Here is a 19,856-nt window from a genome sequence, read left to right on the forward strand (position 1 = left end):
AACTGAAATGTAGAGAGGAGAATGACTTATCAGAGAGTCATGGTGAGTCACCAGTCCACCATCCCCATGTCACACTTCTCTGCTCAAACCACCACCATTTGCTGACTCCGGGAGATGTTCAGGAGGCCAAGGAACAGCCTGTTCAGGAACTGCTCAGCACAAACACAGCTGGTATGAAAGGAAAGCTCCAAGCTGTAGGCACATGGGGACATTCTGCATTTCAGAGCCAAAGAGGAGGTGGGGCAGGGATGGTCAGTCATCACCACACCCAAAGCATGAATTGCACAGGGGGCCATGAACTGCAAATGCTTTTTTATTCGACTGAGCTACGGTAGTAACTGACAGTGGATCCATGCACAGCTGACCACAGAATCACAGAACAGTGGGAGCTGGAAGAGACCTCTAAAGCTCATCCAGCCCAACCCTCTGCTAAAGCAGGTTCCCCTGGCTCAGGGGGCACAGGAACGTGTCCAGGTGGGGTTGGAAACCTCCTGAGCAGGAGCCTCCACACCCTCCCTGGGCAGCCTGGGCCAGGGCTCCCTCACCTCAGCACCAAAGGAGCTTCTTCTCCTGTTCCAGTGGCACTTCTTGTGTTCCAGCTTGTGCCTGTTGCCCTTTGTCCTGGCACTGGCCACTCCAGAAAAAAGAGACTGGCCTCATCCTCTCAACACCCACCCTTTAGGGATTTATCAGCCCTGATGAGATCCCCAATCAGCCTTCTCATCTCCAGGCTGAACAGCCCCAGGTCCCACAGCCTTTCCTCACAAGGAAGATGCTCCAGTCCCCTGATCATCTTGGTGTCCTTGCACTGGCCTCTCTCCAGCACTTCCCTGTCCCTCTGGAGCTGGGGAGCCCAGAACTGGCCCCAGGACTCCAGATGAGGCCTCAGCAGGGCAGAGCAGAGGGACCAAAAGATATGCAGGATTTAATGGGGTTTTCTGGTACCTGCATCCATACCCCATTTGGGGAAACCAAAGGAGGTAGCAATGAGTAGACTGAATGTGAATGATGCTGATTCACATTGCACACACCCTTCAGAAATGTTTAGGGAAGGTATCAAATCACAAGTCACATGTTCTGTCAGAAAAACAAGGAAAACATAAACTGCTTCACACCTTGAGCTTTGTCCCAAAGATACAACGTTTGGAACCTTGCATGAATCTTCAGAAGTGGTTACACAACGGGCTGTGCCCAACAGAAATTAATAACCTGTTTTAAAGTTAATAACCTGAGGTTACTTCTATATTACATGAGGTTATTTATACAAGAGCTCTTGGCACACAGCTCCAGGGCTGAGTGGCAGGTTCGGGAACTGGCACTGTGACAGAACCATCCCACACTTTCCCTCCAAAAGGAAATCTGTCAGCTCTCCCAGACACACCAGCTCTTATCTAACACATCTCAGCAGCCTCTCCAAGCAAGCAGACAGCCTTGTGTGTCCAAAGCCCGAGTCAAGCAAGTTACACCTCTAATTTGCTGCTCTCTGCACTGACTACCCGTGAACTCCTCACTTCCCTCTTTGTGCATTGTCTCCTGCTGTCTGTCCCCTTTGCTGCTCCCAAGTCAAGAAAAGATTTCTTGAACAGACCACTACAAAAAACCCTGATTATTAAGTCTGGCTGCTCCCTGAGTCACAGGCACAATTTATATTTCTTTTTAATTAAACCCAAAATTGAAAAGAATATAAAAAACCCACCCAAATGTTCATGGAGATGTGTGATGAGGAGGGAAATAAAAGCATTTGTTTTCAGTTGAATCAAACCTTTTCTTCCTATTAGCTTGCATGTGTATTTTAGTGCAAGAATGCCATGGTTTTCCAAGCAAAATGCACATACTCCTTTCATTTTGATTTTGTTTTTCTCTAGCAGCTATTTTTTTCTCTGCTGCTGTTCCTGAATGCACCTCTCCAGCAGCCTTTCTCACTGCCTGCAAACCTGTCCCTTCAAACAATTTCTCCTTTCATCTTGTCAGCAGCAGCAAAATCCATAAACCCATCCTTCCTTAAATTGCCACCCTGTGTCTTGTCTCCTTCGGGTTGTTGGCTTTTTAAGCAGAAAATGTGCTTTGCTTGTGCTATGTGAAAAAAAAGCCCAACAGTAAAGAGAGTGTAAATGTAACGTATGGTGCTCAAAAGAGACCTTATGTTCTTTTAACAGGCATGAGAAATGAGGCTTGTCCTTCTCCCCATATGGAGCACAGTGCCTGGGCACAGCCCCAGCACCCACAAGGACAGATCCTGGTAAACATGAGCATCACAACCCTTTGGGCTATACCCAAGCCCTGTGGGTATGGACCACCAGAAAGCCAACCTCAGAGGGAAATGGAGACTGACTACTTTGGTGGCGACTCCTGGAGAGTTGTCAGCATCTGACACGACATCTTCTATCACACGAGCATTAACAGATTCAGGGTATGCTCTTCCCTCTTCCCTGCATCCCTAACACAAGCTGGTTAATCATTTTCAGATCTGCCTAGGCAATAGGGCTGTCCCTGGTAGTCTCAAAGCCAGTGGCATGAAAGCTCTCCCCTCCCTTTCTGGTAAAATCCTGTCTCAAACACAAACAACAAGTTCCACATATAAGAAATGCTTTGTTAAGAAGCCCCTTTACAGGGCAGGATAAACACCTGTGCACAAGCTGCAGCCTGAGACTTTAAAATCATGTTTCAGAGAGCAGCTTGACACATGCAGGACCAGATTTTCAGAAGGGCTGTGCAGCCCCAGGGCTGCCCAAATGCAGCACACCAACGCCTGCTCAGTACTACACAAGACAGGGAAAACCCAGCAACCAAACCCCACGAGAAACTCAGCACCAAGGGGTCAGTCTGGCACCACTACCCCTAATGGAAAAGCTCTGATGGAAATTTCCCCCTTCTGTGCTAAGTGGACAGTCTCAGGAAAACCCCTTTCACTTAAAAATCCAAATTACAGCAATCCTTTGCTTACACCAGGTAGAGTGTCTGGAGTACACGTTCCTCAGTCTTCAAGACCTGCCTGGACATGTTTCTGTGTGACCTGACCTAGGTGGGAGCTGCTTCTGCAGGGGGGTTGGACTGGATGAGCTCTAAAGGACCCTTCCAACCCCCACCATGCTGTGATTCTATGAGTAGAATGTTCCTATTTAACACCAGCCCTGCCTTCACACAGACACACACCCATTTGAGGCACTGTCCTGGGGCTGTGAGTTCACCTCCAGGGTTCAGGCAGGCTGGGAGGTGAACGGAGGAGCATCAGTCGCTATCTCACACCAGTGCACACAGCAGCTGGATGTGCTACAGACAAAAGCTTGCTCAGCTTCGTCCTCTGCTGCTAACGTGCATGCTCAAGTTGGTGTCTTTGGGATAAATGATCCTTTCAAAACAAACAGAGTGAATTCTTAGAACTCATCTAAGCAGCAAAGGAAATCCCCTGAAGGAAGCGGGTGCGATGCAGGGGTTTGGAGTTACGCGCTGAGCAGCTTTGCTTGTGTAAGAGAGAGGCTTTCTCTCGGGTAATAAAACTCTCACGTTGCTGTGCCAGGGATTTTCCATTAGGTGTGTGTCAGAGGATGGTGGGAGCTGCAGTTTCTGTGGCCAGTCATAGAAATGGAGTGAGATCACCCCAGAGAAGCCGACCACAGATCCCAGTGAGTCCGCAACAGCAAGAACTGGGAAGAGAGCTGGGGAAAGGGAGGTTTGCACACAGCTAATGGGTTCCCCAAAGGTGGTTTTCTTTCCCTTATGCATCCATTAATTAGCAGTCATGTTCAAGTTTGATAAAACAATCTCAAGGCTTCTCAATTTTCCTTCAACCAGGGGGAAAGGCTCTCACTAGAAGGATAAGTGAGGCAGATTTAAAGCTCCATCGTCTTCCTGCTGGTCTAAAATCCCACAGGCAGCCCTGCAGAATGGAGACAAAGGGCAGTGCAACACAGCAGCCTCTACCATTCCCTGCTCTCTAGGGAATGCAACAGCCAAACCACATACAACCCTCCAGTTATTTATTCTGTACTAGGCAGAAGGAGCTTCACCCAGGCTCAAGGGAGCAGTGATTTAAGGTTTGGGTTCCAGATCCCATTTCTGAAGATACAGGATGCCTGGTGAAAGCGCGACTCTGTCACTTAATGGAGAGGACAAAGAGTGAAGCACTTGGGTTCATACCTGACTCAGGTCAAACCAATGACTAGAGCAGCCTGGGTCACAACAGCACTGTGAGCATCTCTCTTGAAGTTAAAAGACACATGACATTAGGTCACCACGGGTTCCTCTTGCTCATGGGTGGATTGGTACACATGGCATGGTGTGAAGGGAGGTGTTTTTTATAGTGTGCACACAAGGACACTCAGATCTGCAACAGAATCATGGAATCCCAGAATAGTGGGGATGGGAAGGGCCCTGCAGAGCTGCTCCAGCCCAACCCCCTGCTAAAGCAGGTTCCACTTGATCAGGTCACACAGGAACGTGTCCAGGTGGGGTTGGAAACCTCCTGAGCAGGAGCCTCCACACTCTCCCTGGGCAGCCTGGGCCAGGGCTCCCTCACCTCAGCACCAAAGGACTTTCTCCTCATGTTCCAGTGGAACTTTTTGTGTTCCAGCTTCTGCCCCTTGTCCTGTCACTGGCCATCACAGAAAAACAAAAAAAATTGACCCCATCCTCACAACATCCACCCTTTAGATATTTATCAGCTTTGATAAGAACCCCCTTTCAGCCATCTCTTCTCCAGGCTGAACAGCCCCAGGTCCCACAGCCTTTCCTCAGAAGGAAGATGCTCCTGATCATGTTGGTGTCCCTGCACTGGCCTCTCTCCAGCAGTTCCCTGTCCCTCTGGAGCTGGGAGCCCAGAACTGGACACAGGACTCCAGATGAGGCCTCAGCAGGGCAGAGCAGAGGGGGAGCAGAACCTCCCTTGACCTGCTGCCCACACTCTCTTGCTGCCCCCAGGCTGCCATTGGCTTCTTGCCCACGAGGGCACGTTGCTGCTCATGGTCAGTTTATTATCACCCAGCACTGCCAGGTCTGTCTCTGCAGAGCTGCTCTCCAGCAGGTCACCCCCAGCCTGTCCTGGTGCAGGACTCTGCACTTGCCCTTATTGAACCTCAGCAGGTTCCTCTCTGCCCAACTCTCGAGCCCATCAAGATCTCACTGACTGGCAGCACAATAAGCACCACATGGTTTCAGCCATATTTTTTTTCCCTAGATAAGAGAAAAAATGAAACAGTTTTCCAAAGAGAGATTTCCTTTTGACTTAATTTCACATGACACTGGTTGGGGGATTTCACTTTGGGGATATTAGTGGTCTTTAACAAGCTACATTTTGGTATTGCTTTCCCTACTAGTTGCAGTCAGCTAGTGCAATAAGTCAGCTGATGGGCCCTGTAAAAGCACAAAGAGTTTGGCTATGAAAAAGAAGAACAGATATTGACTATAACTACTCCACCACTATCAGATTTCACCGTGCTAATGCTAATGCACAGTAAACAGGCAACCTTTCCCTGACAAGACCCTGATAACATCACAGACCTCACTTTCATATCAGGTCGATACCAATCTACAGTTTCATGATGTAAGATTTCAAAATGGGCCCAAGTGCCTCCAAAGCACCAGAGTGGATTGATGAAGGTGACAGAACCACCATGGAATCACAGCACTTCTCCTGAAGCAATCTTTGCCAGCTTGACCTTCAAAGATCATTTTCACTGCTCAAAACCACCACAATATCCCTCAGGACAAGTCCAATGGCTATTTTTATTAGCTCCTTCATGAGTACTAACATTGACCTGGCTGCTTAATGGCATGCTTCTCTCAAACACAACCTAATGAGACTGTGCAGCATCCAGATTTTGCATAGGACATTAAACTACTGACACTTCCTTTGCAGTCAAGTGCATGGGGTGTGAACACTGGTTGCAATGGAGATATATCCAGTCTTATGAAATTCCAGGACTGCAATTAAAAGCCACCGTTGAAATTGCATATGGAGCGACCTGGAGACCTGCTCTCTAAGAGGAATTTGTTTCTTAAGTAGGAGCCCAACAGAAAACTGTGGATCCCACCTACAGTTAACAGTGGAAAGGTCAAGGCAGAATGACACATGTCCCTCCTGCGGTCCCCTAGAAACCACAGACACAGTACAAAAGGACTACAGGTCTTCTTCACAGAAGCTAAGGGAGGTAGATATTGAAATGGCTGTGTATTTCAAAGGGAGCTGAAGACCTCCCCTACCCAGGTTCTCTTGAAAGCCTCAATGGCTGCTACTCTACATCCTGAGATGGCACATGACTGACCTCCTCCATAGAAAGAATGAGGGGAGAAACTGAGTCCAAGTACACCCCATGAACCTTGATCCTAAATGCAGGTGTGAACGTAGCCCATGGAATCTGCAAGTTGCTGCTCCCAAAACACTTCCCAGTGGGTAAACACAAGCAAAACAACCATGTAGTTTCACACTAGAGAGGAGACATCTTTGATGGAGAGAGACTTTGCATGGGAAGCAAAGCTGCCCTGCACACTCTGACAGCCACTGGCAGGTTTATCAGTTCAGTCCTTAAAAATGGGCAGTGGATATGATGAAAGTATGAAATCTGGATTTCTGGCCTTCTCTGAAAGCCAAGAAATACGATTCCAGCTGTCAGGCTGGAGAGCAGCAGGGAAAGTAGCAGAGCTGGTCCTGGCAGTGCTCTAGGCAATGTACAATGGGGGAAAGGCAGCTATAGGATTGGGGAAGTCAGAAGACTTTACAGAGCGAAAAGCAGGTGTTGAAAACAGCAGTGAGAAAGGCAAAAGCTCTAGAGAAATAAAAACTCAGAAGAAGGAGCTGAAATTGCTGCAGCAAGTTCATTTTTTTGCAGGAACTCTTGAATTTCTTTATAGTCTCTCTCCTTGGCTGAGGCACCAAAGTGTGGGATGGCTCCAAAAGATCTGAAAACAACTGCATCCCGCTGGAAGGATGGGTCTAGCCAGCAGCTGACCATGTGAAACCAATAAATGAGGGGGAAAATGAGACAAGGAGGAAATTTTTATGGGGTGAAAAAAAAAAGACAGTGAAATAATGTCTTCAGAATGGATGCACTTTTTGTAAAACATTCTCAAGACATGGCCAGAAAAGGAGAATGATCCATTTAGGATCTTGCACAAAGCACTAGGCACCCTGTGGATTCATCTGCAGGCTTGTTCCTTCACAGCAAGAAAATATCCTCACAGACAGAAGCTGCTGAGGGTGGATAACTCCACATCAGAAACCTTGTGGGAGCCAGGCATGGACCATCAGGTATGCACCGAGCTCAGCCTGTCCTCCCTGACCTCTTCTCAGTGCACATGCCATGTGATTCAGAGATGAAATCCACTTCTACGACCTGCTGTGTTACATTAGTGCCTGTGCTTGGCATTACACAGCTACTATATTCTGTCTCACGTCCAGAAGGACTGTTGCCTTAAGTCAGTGCTACAGGAACTTTAAAATAAGACACAGCATACGTTGAGGGTGACTCATACGTTCCCTGATGCCGGCTTACACACAACACGTTGGAAAAGTTGCTTTATTTTGTGTCTGTCGTTCAGAAAATGTGAGTCTACATCCGTTGTGCTGGGCTCAGGGATGCAGATAGCTTCCCCACGTGGGCACAGGGACATGGAGATGTGGCTTATATCGGTGGGGGCAGTCAGGGACCAGCCAGCACCGAGTGTTCCTGAATCTCTCCCCTCAAAAGACCTCCACAGAGCTGCTCTGCAAGGGGCAGGGTGATTTTCATTCACGTTAACACAGAACCTCTTTAATCACATCTACGAAGGAGTCCAAGAGCCCCCCTGAAGCGGCTGCAGCTTCAGGACAGGCCAGTTGAAGGGAATGGAGACTTCTCATGGGTTTTGAGACTTTCTATGGGCTTTGAGGCAATAAAACTCAGTGCTCAGTTAGTCCCACAGGCCCTGTCTTCTACAGGAGGGTGATGGTAATATGGTATTTCTCATTCTGCTGCTTTCTTGCCATTCCCTGGCTCCCACCCTAAATCACTTCAGGTCTAACCACTACAGGTGGCCAATGCTTTAGCTCTTTGCATTCACCACTCACTGCTGACATGTATCTAATCCCAAACTGGGCACAGAGCGCCTACACCTGGGTGAGAGGTGAGTTCTGAACAAACAAGCAAGGTTTCCTTTCCCAAAGCACTGTTTTGCCCTTTTGGTTAGCTAGTTTGATTATCTGCTAATGAAGAATTTTAAAAGAAAAGCAAACTTCAACTGGTAACAGCAGCAAACCACAACCACTGACTAATTAAAGCCTTTTTCTAACTCACAAAAGAGCCAAGACCACCCAAAGGCAAGAGCAGAACTGACGAATCCTTCTAGGGATTCTCTTACATCTCTTTGTCCCCCTCTGCAACACACAGGAAGGATGATCTTTGATTGTATCCCACAGACACACTGCTTAATAACTGTTATTTTTGGTATTTGAAAAGATAAACAGTAATATTAGGCCAGTGCTGAATTAGTGACGATTACTCTGAACTACCTGGAGCTGAGAATTAAGATACACATCAAATTTAGATCTGGTTTGAGCTGTTTTGGTTGGGTGGGATTAAAATCTGATAAATATAATCCATCTTTTCTGCCCCTTCCAAAACCCAGGCATCAGAAAAGGTCTCCCCAGATCCTCCTTATAATGGCAACAACCATTAGGAACCGTTTTCAGCAGAAGGCTCTGGAAAGATTTAGAAGATACGGAGTACACCTCTCACATCAGAGAGCTGCAACATTTGTGCTCTTCAGACGTCTTCACTCAACCACCCACTCAGAAAAGAGATCAAGGTGCTTGCTAACAACTCAAAGAAAGAAAATTGATGCAGTCCAGAGTACCTCCTGATCCCAAGGGCCAGAATTTTACAGTGGCTGGAAAAAGTAGCTGAAATCCAACTATATCTGGCCTGCTGCTCACCTCCACGTGGCACCTTCACTGACTTGCCATCATTGTTATCAGTAACTCCCATACAGCTGTGACACAAAAAGAGAAATGAAATGAGACACTTACCCTCCTTCAAAGATCTTGATCCTGACTGGCTCCCCTCGTTTGGTTACAAGAGCCTCTTCTTCTGATTTTCCTCTTTTTTCCTCTTCCTTCTCAGCTCTAGTTATATCTTTTCGACCTTCATTAGAAAGGAGCGAAGGCAAATGAACCTATCTCCCCAAAAGAGCAAAACAATCAATGATTACATACAAAATCACTCTAAAGACAGACACAGACCAAACAGCCTCAGAAAGAGCCAGCACCTCACTGCACGTGCTGCTCCTGACAGCTAAGTGCAGTACTTAGGATATCCTCTTAACAAACAGGGCCTCTGCTCCTGCATTTTGAGCCCTCCTGGTTTATATTTACTGTGATCACCCACAAGTTTTTCATCCACCCCCTGCATATGGTGGCTCAGTATTATCCAGCTCTTGCCAACTGGAAAACTGAGGCATAAAGAGAAGTGTCTTGGCTGGGGTCACTCTGAGCATGTGATGGAGTCATAGGTCTCTGTTCCCAAATCCACTGCTCTGTCCTTGGATAATCCTCTCTAAAATATACATCCACAAAGGTCTAGAGAGGAGGCATCTGTAGAATTCATATATTTAACCTCAACCTTTGGATTTCCCCCACATACACACACATTCACACAGATTTGGACTTTAGCCATCTGAACTTGCCATAAATCACCTGACAGTCAAAGCTCTCGGGTGGTTTCCTTTCACCAAAACCCCTTTGCCACGGGTGCAGTACAGAGAAAGCCACAAAACCAATGGGAGAAAATAATCCTCAGTCTCCCCAGATGTTCCCAGGGTAACATTTACTTTTTCACTATTCAACTTGCCACTCCTTGTTTAGACCAAGGTTTAAGTCATGCACTGACATCTCATCTAGCATGTTTAACGTTATTTGTTATGGCACACTATGGTTCACTTTACAGCTGCCTCTCGAGCTCTATATGATGTATGGGGAGCTTTCCACACCCAGAATGAAATCTTGGGATGTTAATGCCCCTACAACCTAACAGTACAAACAACAGAGGCCTCCAAAGCTATGGAGGAGGAAAGCAGATTGCCTCTTACCCACACTATTTTGTACACAAGTGCCAGAATAGCTCTGAAGTTCAACTGAATTACCCACATCCTCACTTTATATATAATTTAGAGAAATAGGGTGAAGGCATTTGAGAGATTGGGGTTATTAGAGGGATTTTAGCCTGGGTATAGCCAGTGAACTGGCAGAAGTCTAAAGCAGAGCTGGTCACTTCTGACTCTTCAGAGTTTCTGGAAAGAGTGGCATCTCCCAAGGGTGATTCATCTGCCCTACCTTAGACACTTAATCTTAAGGGGGGGATGAATCACTCAAGAGGAGCCTCTTTGTCTCCCATATGGGAAGCCAAAGAGTGACTAGCTCAGAGTGAGACACGCAAAATTCAGCAGGATTGAACCCAGCCTCCACAGCAACATGCTGCTGGTGCTACCATGAGGTTCTCAGCAGGAGGAGGGATGGACTCACTAAAAAAGCAGCTTTGCAAAACTGAGGTCACACATTTCAAATTGGCCCAGTAATTTCAGGAGCTCAAGCTTAAAGCATTAAATGCACCCGGGACAGCTCTGTACCCCTGGGGCCAGCTCACACAGATTAGCTCACATCCACACCACCAGACCCACATACCCATCTCCTGGGAATGGTCTCTCTGTCCTATCCTGTCTGCCTAAATGTGCCCAGGAATTCCCTGGGAAAGGGCTATCAGCCCAGGACAGAACAATGTCAGGAGCCATTTTAACAATTTAACAGCAGAAAGCACCTCGAGCTGGTGTGTTTGGGCAGGGAGATGCCTGTGCTCAGAGGAAATCAGTGGCAGGACACACTTTAAAAACTAAACCTTGGCTGTTTTGACTTCAGCTCCTGCCATGAGCTACACGCTCGCAACAATGCCAGTGACAACCTTCCCAGTTCAGCTCCTTGTTTACTGAGGAATACAAAACAATTGACTTTCTAGATGTAGCATGAGGTTTATTTATTGCAACTTTCGAAAGCACAAAACATAGACAGATGAAAGGCACCAGAAAGAGCCCAAAACATACAGTCACTACTATCCCCTTTTACAATCTCGTTTAATTTACAAAGTGTGTAAGCCCGATACAGTGTCATTAACCATCCCTACACGCACACTGGAGCCTACAGTCACTTCAGAATTGAGCTGCTCAGTAAATCCCCCTGGTAATTAAAAAGAAAAGCCAAGTAGGTAGACAGTCTATACAGTCCTACTGCTTGCTGATAGCGTGCTGCATGCATAATGGTACAAAAAAATCAGAGCTGTTTTACATTTTCTGTTGTGTTGACTGACAACTCACAGTTACATAAAGAAGGGAATATTTCAGGGGAATAGCTTGAGCAGAGCTGACTGAAGGCTGAACTTTCAACCTCTGATTAATGCAGCTCCTGTTAATCGCATCTTCCCGAGTCACCAGCAACTCTGCTCCCTAATCCAGGCCACTCTTATGGATTTGGAACAAACTAAACCAAGGATTTCACTCCCACTGTCTATCTAATCAAAAGTTATTTATCTGCCTGGCGTGAGGCCAATTTATCTCCACCGAAACTAACGCAGTTTCTGCCAACTGCACTCCTTTAGGCAGCAGGTATTAACGTCAGATTTAGGCTACCACCTTTTCTAAGTGAACTTGGCAGGACAAAACTCTTGCCTTTTTTTTTTTCAAAAACCTTAACTTTGACCACCAGTCAGCTGATAGGGTTTTGTCTAACAGGTTTTTGAGTCTTTTGAGCAAATGCATGCAGTGGAATATGCGTTTTGATGGCTTAAGGGCTGCACCGCTCCCGTCTGTAGCTTAACCTTTCACTTCAGGGTATGAGGGTCTCGTATTTCTGAAATACACACTTGATGTGCATTTTAGCACCATGTCACAGAGCAAAGCTCAGAGGAGCACAGGCACTTCTGCTAGAGAATGAAATCAAGGATGTTACGACACCGTTCAGATAAAATCCTTTGAAAAGGAGCTCACAAATATCCAGCAGGAGCGTGGTTATTGCACTGCACAGGTAATTATCTGCCCCTATGTCCCTAGAAATTCTGCCTTTTGGATTTCTGCAAAATGATGGAAATGCTGAGTAGAAATAAAGATTTATTGAATAAAAGTGACTCTACTGTATATTTTAAGACATATTTATAAGCAGCAGCTGCAGCAGTGATTATGATAAATTTAATATTCAGAGTTCGCTTCATGACACAGAAATAAAATGAATAATCCATTAATATAAATTGACTTGAGATGAATATCAAATTTCAAAATCTTTAGAGCAATTCTGTTTGCTGATCTACAGGAACATGATTAGGATTAATAGGATCTGTATGGTTCAGCATTAACCAAGAGGGGAAAAGTATGGACTCAAAATGAGACACATCACACCAGGCAGCTACCAGAAGTGTCTTAAAGACTTCTGTGCCCATATAGCCAATGCCTTTGGTGAGCTTCTCCCCTCTGAAGCCATTTGCCTTGCTCCCCTTAGCTCTGAAGACCAGGTATAAAATCTTCTTGGATACCTGGAAAAGCAGATAGACAGCTAAGGACATTAACTAAACGGACCAAATGACACGGGTGTTTTAACAAGACTCCATGTCAAACCTTCTGAGGCACTTTTATAAATGTCACTGCATGCCTTTACACTTCTTTGGGGGCTTAAATACACTTGCAAATCTCCCTTTAATATTTTGAAATACTTTTAAGCATGGCTCTCCATGTTCATTAACATGAGATCAGCAGATGCACAACCAGACAGAATCCCATTTCCCCGAGGTAATCCTCTTTTTCATTTATAACATGCAAAATGTAGGGAATTATAACAGCATTCATTAAACATCCCTCCACCCCCAAAAAAACCCAAACAGAAAAAAAAGAAAACCCTTGTAAAGCTATTTGAAATATCAAGACAAATGCAAATCAAGTCTAATCCTTTGTGCTGGAGCAGTGGCAGTTCATGGTGCGGTGGTGATTCCTACATGCTCTTTTGATTACAAGGCAAGTAGAAACTGGAGAACACAAATATGGCACGTTGCCTTGGAGCAGGCTTGCCTCTTTTTTATTATCATCATCATCATTATTATTATTACAGTGGGTTTTAGCTTCTTCACTCTAAAGGTTTCACTGAGAACAAGTGCTTACCAAACTGAGAGAGGGATGAATAAACTCTTATTAAACTAAGAACAGCGATTCCCCATCCCTCGTCCCCCTCTTCCCATGTATCCAAATGGATGAGGAGAAATATATAGGATTGCATTACCTCTGTCATTTTTGGCTTCCTGGAGCTGGACGGGACAAGTCTGCCTGCCTCTGGTCGTGGAGCAGTAGCCATGGTGTAGGTTTCCTTGCTCACCTTCTGCTTGGACCTCAGGAGGGACAGGGCTGCTTTAGTGGATATACCTGGAAGGTTAGGATTATACAAGCTAATACACCAGCTGGCATACACTGAAGATCGTCGATCAACTTGCTGGATATGATTTGGCTTTATGTAGTTTAAATAGCACCAACTGACATTAGTGGTTGTGTGGAGACTGGGGAACTGAAGTACCTTCTTCGTATCTGTACCTTCTCGAGACTTCATTGCACTGTGAGTGACCTCAGACAGAGGTGCAGGGCTTGGAGGGTTTGATGGAGATTGCTCCACCAGTTCTTTGGAGTCTTCTTTCTTCACGGGTTGCAAAGGTGCCTTGCTGAGGAACTGCTTGCCAGCTGGCTGCTTATATTCTTCCAGTGCCTCCAAACTTGGAGAACCTGAATGGGACACAGCTTGCTGCAAAGTACTTGGGATTTCCTTTGGCTCTGACTGCTCTAAGGACAAACTAGGTGGAGTTTCAACCTCAACCCTGCCTTGGCTTTCTGCAAGAAAGTGAGATTTATCCTGCTTTTTCCCTTCCTCTATTGCACTGGGTGGCTTCACCACTTCCAACTTCTCTTCTGCTTCAGACACTTCCTCCTCTTTCACTCTCTTCTGCTGTTGTGTTTCCGTTGTCAGCTCCAAACTACCAGCTGGAGACAGCATCCTTTTGCTTCCACCAACTGTTGATGGGCCTCCTTCCAGTCCGAGGATGCTGTCTGACGGGGAGGTGAGCGGCATATAGCCTTTTCGTTCAGGTAAGGGTAAGGGCACTCTCAGGTACGGGCTCTGGAAAATGTTTCTTTGATCCTCTGTGATCATCTGCGTCAGATCAAAACCCAGCCCACGAACATCAGCGCTACAGACCAGGGTACCCTTGGGTTGGTGATCATCGAATTTTGGGAGAATGATAGAAGAGGAACTGCACTGGGATTGAGTGACCAGGATCTGGGACAGCGTCGTGTACATGGCGCTCCCGTAGGACGGCATGTTCGTCTGTATGCGAACGGGGACAACCAGCGACACCATCGGCTCTGACCGCGTGGGGACAATGAGCTGAGACGCAGATACCGACACCGAAGGACTTGTTGTGCAGGTCAGAGGGTGCAGCCTACTGTCCGAGCCGTATTCAGTGCAGGGGGAAAGGCTGGAGGTTCCTGCTGACGGGAATAAACTGGATTTGATCTGTGGTAAGTGTCCACCAGCTTCACCTGGCAACTGGAGAGCAAACTGAGACTGAAGAGGCAGAAAAAAGGCTGAAGGGATGGGTGAAGAGCCAGGGTAATGCACCGGGAGGAATGAAGGGTGCTGCCTGAACGGCACCTCGGCAGGGTGAGACATTAAGGGAGGAGCGATATGCAGAGGACCTGGGTGGATGAGCGTTTGCGGCAGCGGCAGCGGTGGGGTCTGAAATATGGAAGGAGGAATCTGAGGCATGGAGAACTGAGCAGAGAGGATGTCAGACATAGTGTGTGCGGCAAAGAGCTCTGCAGACTGCCCCGGCTGCGGCAGGAGATGCTGGTAGGGAAAGACAGAAACCTGTGGGGACACGAACTGCTTTTCATGCAGCGTTAGTTGTGGTATGGGGTGATGAAACACTTGCAGAGCTTCTGTGTATGGCTGGGTATATGCTGGCTGAGGGCTGTCTTTTGGCTGACCCTTTTCACTTGGGTAAGTACCGTGAGAGGGCAAAGGGGGTGAAGATGTCGGCTGATGGGGCATACTTGACGAAGGAGATTTACTTGCAGAAGGAACTGCATCTTCTGCCTCTGGGCGGCCTGCTGGGGCCGGGTCTGGCTCATGCTCTGGGTGTCTGGTGAGGGATGCTTGCCTAACCAGAAAGCATTTCCTTCTCTCCTGTGGAGCCAAGGAGGCTGAAGGGCCAGGAGTTGAGGCAGGAGTGGAAGACAAACTCCCATAGTCAAACGATTTACTGCGTGTCTCTGACATCTGGGAAGGATGGGACACGTTGGGTGTCTGCTCAGAAGCAGATCTCCGCATCTCCCTGGAATGATGATGGTGGCTTGGTACCATCAGCATGTGTGAGCCAACGCCAGGAGGCTTTGGGTGGGATTCAGAGGGCTGGCTAGTTGACTCTGACTTGCTGTGATCTTCACGATCAAAGGAGACAGAGTGGCTGGAGCCATGGGATATGCTGCTTTCCTGACTTGGGCTTCGGGTGAGAGAGACCGATTCAAAACTGGACTCTCCAGAGGACTGAGCCATTTCTGCCAGCCGCAGCCTCTTCTTTTTTGGTGGGAGTTTCTCAGCAGGGAGCTGAGAGAGAGTCTGGCTCCTCTGTGGCCACTGAAACTCCTCCGTTTTCTCTGGCTCTTTTGGAGGAGGCTCCGGCTCCGTTTCTGGTCTATCGGGCTCTTCCGTGACCAGAATCTCGGGGACCTGGATGTTGGGCTGCCGTACCAGCTTGGGCTGCAGGGAGTGAGGTGGTCGGCTCTGCTGGGGCGTTGGCTGAGATGAGTACTGTGACAAGGGTTTGTCTTCTCCTTCCAAGCCGCTCGCCTGCTCGATAGAGTCAGACTTCTCAAAGGAGCTCGTATGCTGGATGACAGAGATCTCCTTTGAGGTGGTTCTTCTCTCTTTGCCCTCTGCACTCGAAGCCGGTTTGGTGTTCCTGGAATGAAAGCTGGCACTGACCTCAGAAGGTGCGGATTTGCCCGGATCTGCTGGTGACTTCATGGATTCACGGGTTAGGTTTAATGCAACATCAGACGACGCCGGGCTTGTGAACTGAGTCCCTGGGCCAGTACTGGATGAGGGAGTGTCAGACAACTCGAAAGCTGGAGGCTCCTCATCGTCACCGAGACTCTTTTCCTTTCGTCTTTTCCGGAGCGGGGTGAGCTCCAAACTGCTCCCAAGCTTGTAATGCATCATCTGGGGCCACGTGTCTGGATCCGCAACGCTTTTCTCAGGCTCTGAAGAGGTATGGGAAGTGGAAGAACGAGGCTTTGAGAGCTGCAGTTCTGAACAGTAGTACTTCTTATGGGCTTCATAATTGTCCCTTTTCTTATACCGAGCGCCACATATGTTACACTCGTACATGAATCCTTTCACTTTCTGACCCTTCCGTGACTTTTTGGTAAGATCGCTTTCCTTGGTTTCAGGCTCCTCAGGAGGTTTGGAAACAGTTTCTTTGTTCACAGAGCTAACCTCCTCTGAGACGTACTCCACTCCCAAAGGCAGCTCGATAGCTGGCTGTCGTTTGAGCATTCGAGGATGGGAAGAAAACGCTTGACTGCGGCTTAAGACTTCAGGCTCCATGATGTGATCATCAAACGAATAGCTACCTCTAAACGTATGTGGGGAACTTATAGTGCATGCAGCAGAAGGCATTGAGTGGCTTCTTAGGAGAGGCACTGTCTCTGTGGCACTGTGGGATTGCTGAAGTGACAATAATGATTGTTCGGGCTTAATTTTTTCACCGTGGGATGTCAACGCTTTCGATGCTTCCAACTGGCCACTGGAACCAGACTTGACATCAAACTGAAACGGTTCTCTATATACACCAGACTTTGGAGATTCAATGCTGCTACGTCTAGATAAAGAGCTTCTTCTAGGCTTAACGCTATCTATTTCACTGGTATCTACAACAGCTTCATTAATTGTGATTAGCTTAGTGATGTGTTCGATAACCTGTGTCCTAGGCACGGATAACGGTACCATACTAGGTTTCTCTTCGGTAGACAAGTGCGGAAAGCCCTGGGTTGTGTTTGCAGCTAACCCTGCAGTCCTTTGCCCAATCCTACCACACTTGCCAAAAATGATTTCAGCATAAGACTTTGCATTGGTGTTTGGTGGGCTGATCTGCTGCTCTGCGCTTTCCGATCTCGAGAAGTAGCCTGACTCGGTACTGCCTTTGCTCCCGGGGCTCAGGAAGGCTTGTTCGTCGATGACCTTCTTGCGTTCGCTCAGGCGCAGCGCGAGCTTCTGCTTTATCGTGTGGATATCTTCAGGTTTATGGCTCAGAGCGGGGTCTGACGATGGCTCTGCAAACTGGGTGCTGTCCTCTAGAGACTGAGACATACTGGAATGAGACAATGAACACCGGTCATGGCTGGAGCCTTGACTCCCTCCACTCAGCAAACTACTGGATAACAGGGTGTGCTTCTGCCTGGGTGAGAGCTCTACCGAATGGCCCGACATCGCTCCCGTCTCCTCCTCCGAATCTGTGCTTTCTCCTTCCGTTGGCTCTTCAAAGTCTTCCCCACCAATCCTTTCCATTTCCAAGCTCGATGGATACATCTCTGCTCCGATCCCTGAGGCCAGCCCAGCTTTTATTCGATGAGCATGAGATTTCCTATGTTTATACAAATTGCTCTTAGTCTTAAAAGAAAAGCCACATGGAATGCAAGGGTATGGCCTCTCACCCGTGTGTGACCTGATGTGTTTTTGGAGCACACTTGGCTTCGCACAGGGCCTGCTGCAATACTGGCAAATATATTTGCCTGGCTTCTGAGGTTTCTTTTCCTTCTTGTGCACTTCCTCAGCTTGCTTTAAGGAAACCTGCGAAGGGCGAGGGATATAGACCTTTTGAACGGACGGCATGTCCTCTCCAGGAATGACTGGTGAATGGGAAGGTAAGAGCTGGCCGTGGTGAGAGTGAAGCCCAGGTGATGAAAAGGAGCCAGAGGGACCTGGTCTTACTGGATCAACTAGCTGCCATGTGGGACCTTCAAGGACGTGCTCTGGTTTCCCAGGAGCTATAAATGCTGGTGACAGTGCGTGCTGCTGAAGCTGCGAAACGTGGGGAGGATGTTCAAAAGAGGAAGGCTTAGGTTGCTTCTGATGTCCAGTCTTGTCCTGAGACTCCTCTCTTGGAATCGGCAAAGAACCAGAAAAGTGCTGCTGCGATATGATATCTCGGAGAGGGGTTCCTTGCGAAGAAGCAGAGCTGCCCTGGTATGTAGCTGTGGATGAAATACTGGCTTGGAAAGCCTCTCCTTTAGGAAGCCTCTTTCTTGGACTTTCCTCAGCCTTTTTTGTGCTCTTCTGGCTTTGTTCAGGATCCATGACCTTAAAAGGGTCTTTGAATGCTATTTCGGGAAGGTTTTGGCAGGCTTCATTTACAAATAATAAAGGTCTTTTCTGTAGATTCCCTGTTTTGCCTGCATTTGCTACGAAGCTGGAGCCGCCAGGAGATGGTTGTTGATTTAGGATTTTACTAAAGTGTCACTAGTTGCTATTTGATTCAAAAAAAAAAAACGTTTCAAGGTCAATAAAGTTCACATTGGTAACACATGACAAACTACTTCAAAGAGAGAAAACTTTCCAAAACTTTCAGTCCAAATATTTTCCTTGTGAACTTCGTTAAGGCTTTAAACCTTGCCATTTTATTCCAGTTGACAGTGGCAAGCCTTCAAAGTCAAGATGCAACCCACAATGTGTCTCTTGTTTGTTATGCAAACCTTTGAAAACTTGAGACTTCAGTGCTCATCTCATAAGGATCTTTTTTTCCCCTGTGCAAGGAAAATAACACTGAACGGTGTATGTCCCCCTGTGTCTTCCTTCTGTTCCACTTTGGAGTTCAAAAGCCTTGGAAAAGTGTTTCCCACATTTCTGTAATTACATCCAAAAGAAAACAAAGGGAAGAAGTTATTTTAGCGTTTGTGTTTAAGGAATTAAATGCTGCTACTTTTCTAGAGGGTAACAGCAAACATTTTGCACAATAGAAACTCAGAATAGCTGACTGAACGTCTGAAATTCGTAAGACATCACTTTTAACAGCAATCTAAACATTAATTGTACTAAGTCAAACCTCAGGGGCTCGTACTCTGCTTCTCTCACACACACACACACACATACACGACCTGGCTCTGTATCACCAACCAAAGGCAGGAACTTGATACAGAGTTTAGAGGGGAAAAAAATGTATTCAAATGGCTTTCAAACTTGAATTCCTCCTAATCCCCTGCAAACATTTATGAGGTTTACAATTCTTATAATGATATTTCCCCTCCAAACAGGCTACACAGAAAAGCTGACTAAATACAAAGCGCTGCCTCGTGCAGCACACACGCTGGCTGACAAATCAAAAGCAAAACCTTTTCTGCATCAAATCTGCTCTCAAGCTCACAATAAATCTTCGGTGCCATTCACCACAATAGCAGGTAAAGAGAAAGCACACACAGTCTTTCACTGAAGTGTTGCCTCCTTAATTTCCTGCCTTTTGTTGCCAAACAATGGTGCAAATCCAACTTCTATGGCCTGTGTATGATTTATATAGGAGGGATGTTGAAATTGGCTGTCTAAGGGGAACCCTTCTCACAATGAGTTCGAATGGGAGGCTCTATTAAATCTACTGCCCTTGTCAGCAAATACAGCTATTAATGAGACACTCAGGGAGGAAATGCTCTGATTCCACTGAAATATGACAGCATCACCAAGAGATGGGATAGAAAATGGGTGGGATACACCTATGGATGGTGCTTTTTAAGTGAAGCAAATTGATACATGTAATTTACAATAAGAA

General features: G+C 46.9%; 1 protein-coding gene across 3 annotated transcripts in view; it reads right to left on the bottom strand.

Moving 5' to 3' along the window:
* Positions 1–19,856, bottom strand: part of HIVEP3 (HIVEP zinc finger 3) — a 279,924-nt gene that overhangs the window by 53,428 nt on the left and 206,640 nt on the right. For all 3 annotated transcript variants that reach the window (XM_062014453.1, XM_062014452.1, XM_062014451.1), the window contains exons 5-6: positions 13,277–18,943; positions 8,999–9,144 (exon numbers count right to left, since the gene is read on the bottom strand). In XM_062014453.1, coding sequence (XP_061870437.1) covers positions 8,999–9,144; positions 13,277–18,397 — 5,267 coding nt within the window. In that variant the 5' untranslated portion in view covers positions 18,398–18,943. The remainder of the gene's footprint in view (positions 1–8,998; positions 9,145–13,276; positions 18,944–19,856) is intronic.

This window comes from Colius striatus, chromosome 24 (assembly GCF_028858725.1).
Source record: "Colius striatus isolate bColStr4 chromosome 24, bColStr4.1.hap1, whole genome shotgun sequence".
Taxonomy (NCBI): domain Eukaryota; kingdom Metazoa; phylum Chordata; class Aves; order Coliiformes; family Coliidae; genus Colius; species Colius striatus.